At 60.5% G+C, this 2569-nt stretch overlaps 1 protein-coding gene across 1 annotated transcript; it reads right to left on the bottom strand.

The window, feature by feature from the left end:
• Positions 1-459: 459 nt before the first annotated feature.
• On the bottom strand, positions 460-1368 carry LOC102384186 (hemoglobin subunit alpha). The gene is made up of 3 exons (XM_006020873.3): positions 1211-1368; positions 935-1139; positions 460-689 (listed from the first exon to the last, which is right to left on the bottom strand). The coding sequence occupies exons 1-3, from the start codon at positions 1303-1305 to the stop codon at positions 561-563; spliced, it is 429 nt and encodes a 142-aa protein (XP_006020935.1). The 5' UTR covers positions 1306-1368; the 3' UTR covers positions 460-560.
• Between the last annotated feature and the right edge of the window lie 1201 nt (positions 1369-2569).

Genomic DNA, 2569 nt, shown 5'->3' on the forward strand with positions numbered 1-2569 from the left:
CTCGAGGGAGTCTTTGGGCTCGATCCGTCCAGGAGCGGGACCCGGCAGGTATGGTCAGGGGCTGGTCCCAAACCTGCCCCGGGGCAGACAGACACGGAGGCTCCGTCTGCAGGGAGCCCCCGTGTCCGCGGTAGGAGAGTCGCCCCGGGCAGAGGTGCCCTCCCCGTCTTCCCTAGTGCCTGAGCGGAGGCTGTGGCAGTGTCATGCCCGGGGCCCTGACGTGCTGTGCGGGGCACTCCCGTCCCCTTGCTGAAGCCGCGGTACCGTGCGGGCTGCACCGCCCACTGTTTGCCAGGGGCTAAGACTGCTTCCCGCCGGGCTCTGGGCGCGACTCTAATGCCAGGTCCCGCTGAGCCGCGCGGGCCCCGCCTGGCCCTGCCCGGGGAAGCCCACCCAGCGCCCGTTCGGCCGCCCCCTGCTGCGCCCTCCCTGCGAGAAATCAGAGCGGGAGACCGGGAGTCGGGCACCAAGGCAGCAGGCTTTATTTCAGAACATTTGGTTGCTTCCCGGTGCAGAGCACTGGCTGGGGGCCCGGAGCCCAGCCGGGCCAGGGCTGCCGTCTAACGGTACTTGGAAGTCAGCACTGCGGACACGGCACACAGGAACTTGTCCAGAGAGGCATGGACCTCCGGGCTCAGGGAGCAGGGGTGGTGAATGGCGAAAACCACCAGGACGCAATGGGACAGAAACTGGAAAACAACGGGAAAGGGTGAGAAAGGGGCCTCTGGGAGCGCTGGGGCCTGGCCAGCCGGGATGCCTCAACCGAGAGAAGACCGGGCTCAGCAGTGCTCCTGCCTCGGGGCCCGGCCTCGAACTGATGAGGGATGCGCTTCCCGGCTGGTTAGGGCTTAAAGCACCCAGGGGCGGGTAAGGAGGTAGGGGCTGGCGCCGCACACGAGCAGGGCCCGAGGCAGCCCGCTCCGCGCTCACTCACTTTGAAGTTGACGGGATCCACCCGCAGGCTGTGGGCATGCAGCTCGCTCAGCCTGCACAAAGCCCCTGGAAGGTCATCGATGTGGTTGACAGCTTCATGCAGAGCGCTAAACACCTTCTTGCCGTGGGCCCGGATCTGGGGGGAGCCGTGGCTCATGTCGAAATGCGGGAAGTAGATCTTGGTCTGGGGGTAGGCGCAGAACATCCTGCAAGGAACAGCACGGGGTGAGGGCGCCTGCCGGGCTCGCAGGGCGGGGCTGGGACAGGGTACCCTTACCTTTCCAGAACCTCAGCGCCATAGTCCTCCAAATGGCCGGAGGCCTTGCCCCAGATGGCTTTCACGTTGCTCTTGTCCTCTTGAGACAGCACCATGCTTGCAGATGCGCAGTGACAGCCACCAGCCCTGGTACCCTGCACGGCTCCCGGTGCCCTTATATACAGTGCTGGGGGGGCGGCCTCCTCCTCCTCTTCGACCCGCCCAGCCGCACGCATTGGCTGGCTCCGCGCCCTCCGGCCGCCCCTTGGCTGCGGCGACCGCCTGCGGGCGTGGGGCTCTTGGACGCCAGCCAGGAGGGCTGGAGCTGGGGGAGGCGCTATAGACCCTGGCAGGCTCTACTGCCCGCTCGTACCCCGACTTTGAAGGAAAGAGGGGCCCGGCGCAGGTTGCCCGAGCCATCGGGGTAAATGGAGCAACTGGGGCTGCGGATGATGCACGGCCCCTTTGCTGGGTCCGCGAGAAAAGTGGCGTCCGGAAAAGCAGGCCCCCCCTTCTTTCTCCGCAGTGGCACAGGTCGCCCACTGGCTGCGGGACAAGCAGGACCCCAGCCCCCCGCCCTCCCTCGGCTGGCGAGCTAAAGCGGGGTGCGGCCATGCGATGGGTTTCTGGCACCCTCGGCGCCGCGAAAGAGGGAAGGGGGCGGAGGTGGCTCGCAGAAGGCTCCTTTCCCGGCACTGACGGGAGGGGGCGGCAGAGCACCGCCCGGAGCAGAGACTCAAGACTTCCTAAGAGTGACTTGGGTTTTGCATATGATGTCTTAACTAACTGCCTCAGAAATTATAGTACATTTTGAACACTTTTACTATTATTGATCCTAAATGTGTTAAAATTATTGTACAAATAAGATAATTATCGTACTCCTGGCAACACTGGGCGGAGGCCCCGAGTTAACTGACTTTCGAATTTTGTTGTCACCACTTTCTTACAACTGGACACTGGAAATAAAGAAATGCTTCAATTTTGATGACCCAGTTCTCACTCACTCACTAGCAGTGAGCAATATAAAGTAAATAAGATGACTTATTTTATACTTATTTGCCTATTTTTCAGTGTAGATAGTTTTTCAGTAAATACTATAATTTTGAGCTTCCAATATGATAATTTCATATTTAAGATCTGGCAACACTGCCTTGCTGTTGTGCTGCAAAATGGTTCCCCCTTGGCACTGCTGGTGTCTGCTGCACCCAGCGCCAGCTGCGAGAGAGAGCTTGAACATTTAAAAAAGCAGTACAAAGAGCACAATGAATGCTTCCCCTGCCCATCTCCTTCATATGCATACACCAAGGAGCACAATCGCTTTCAAGAGTGCTGACCCCAACAGCCACTTTCCCCCACACCATCCCCCACCCTGACTCCTCA

The sequence above is a fragment of the Alligator sinensis genome, unplaced genomic scaffold, assembly GCF_000455745.1.
Source record: "Alligator sinensis unplaced genomic scaffold, ASM45574v1 scaffold410_1, whole genome shotgun sequence".
In the NCBI taxonomy this organism is placed as follows: domain Eukaryota; kingdom Metazoa; phylum Chordata; order Crocodylia; family Alligatoridae; genus Alligator; species Alligator sinensis.

Coding starts and splice junctions, on each gene's coding strand:
- LOC102384186 (XM_006020873.3), bottom strand. CDS start 1,305: ATGGTGCTGTCTCAAGAGGACAAGAGCAACGTGAAAGCCATCTGGGGC. Junction 1,140..1,210: donor GGCGCTGAGGTTCTGGAAAG/GTAAGGGTACCC, acceptor TGTTCCTTGCAG/GATGTTCTGCGCCTACCCCC. Junction 690..934: donor TGGATCCCGTCAACTTCAAA/GTGAGTGAGCGC, acceptor GTTGTTTTCCAG/TTTCTGTCCCATTGCGTCCT.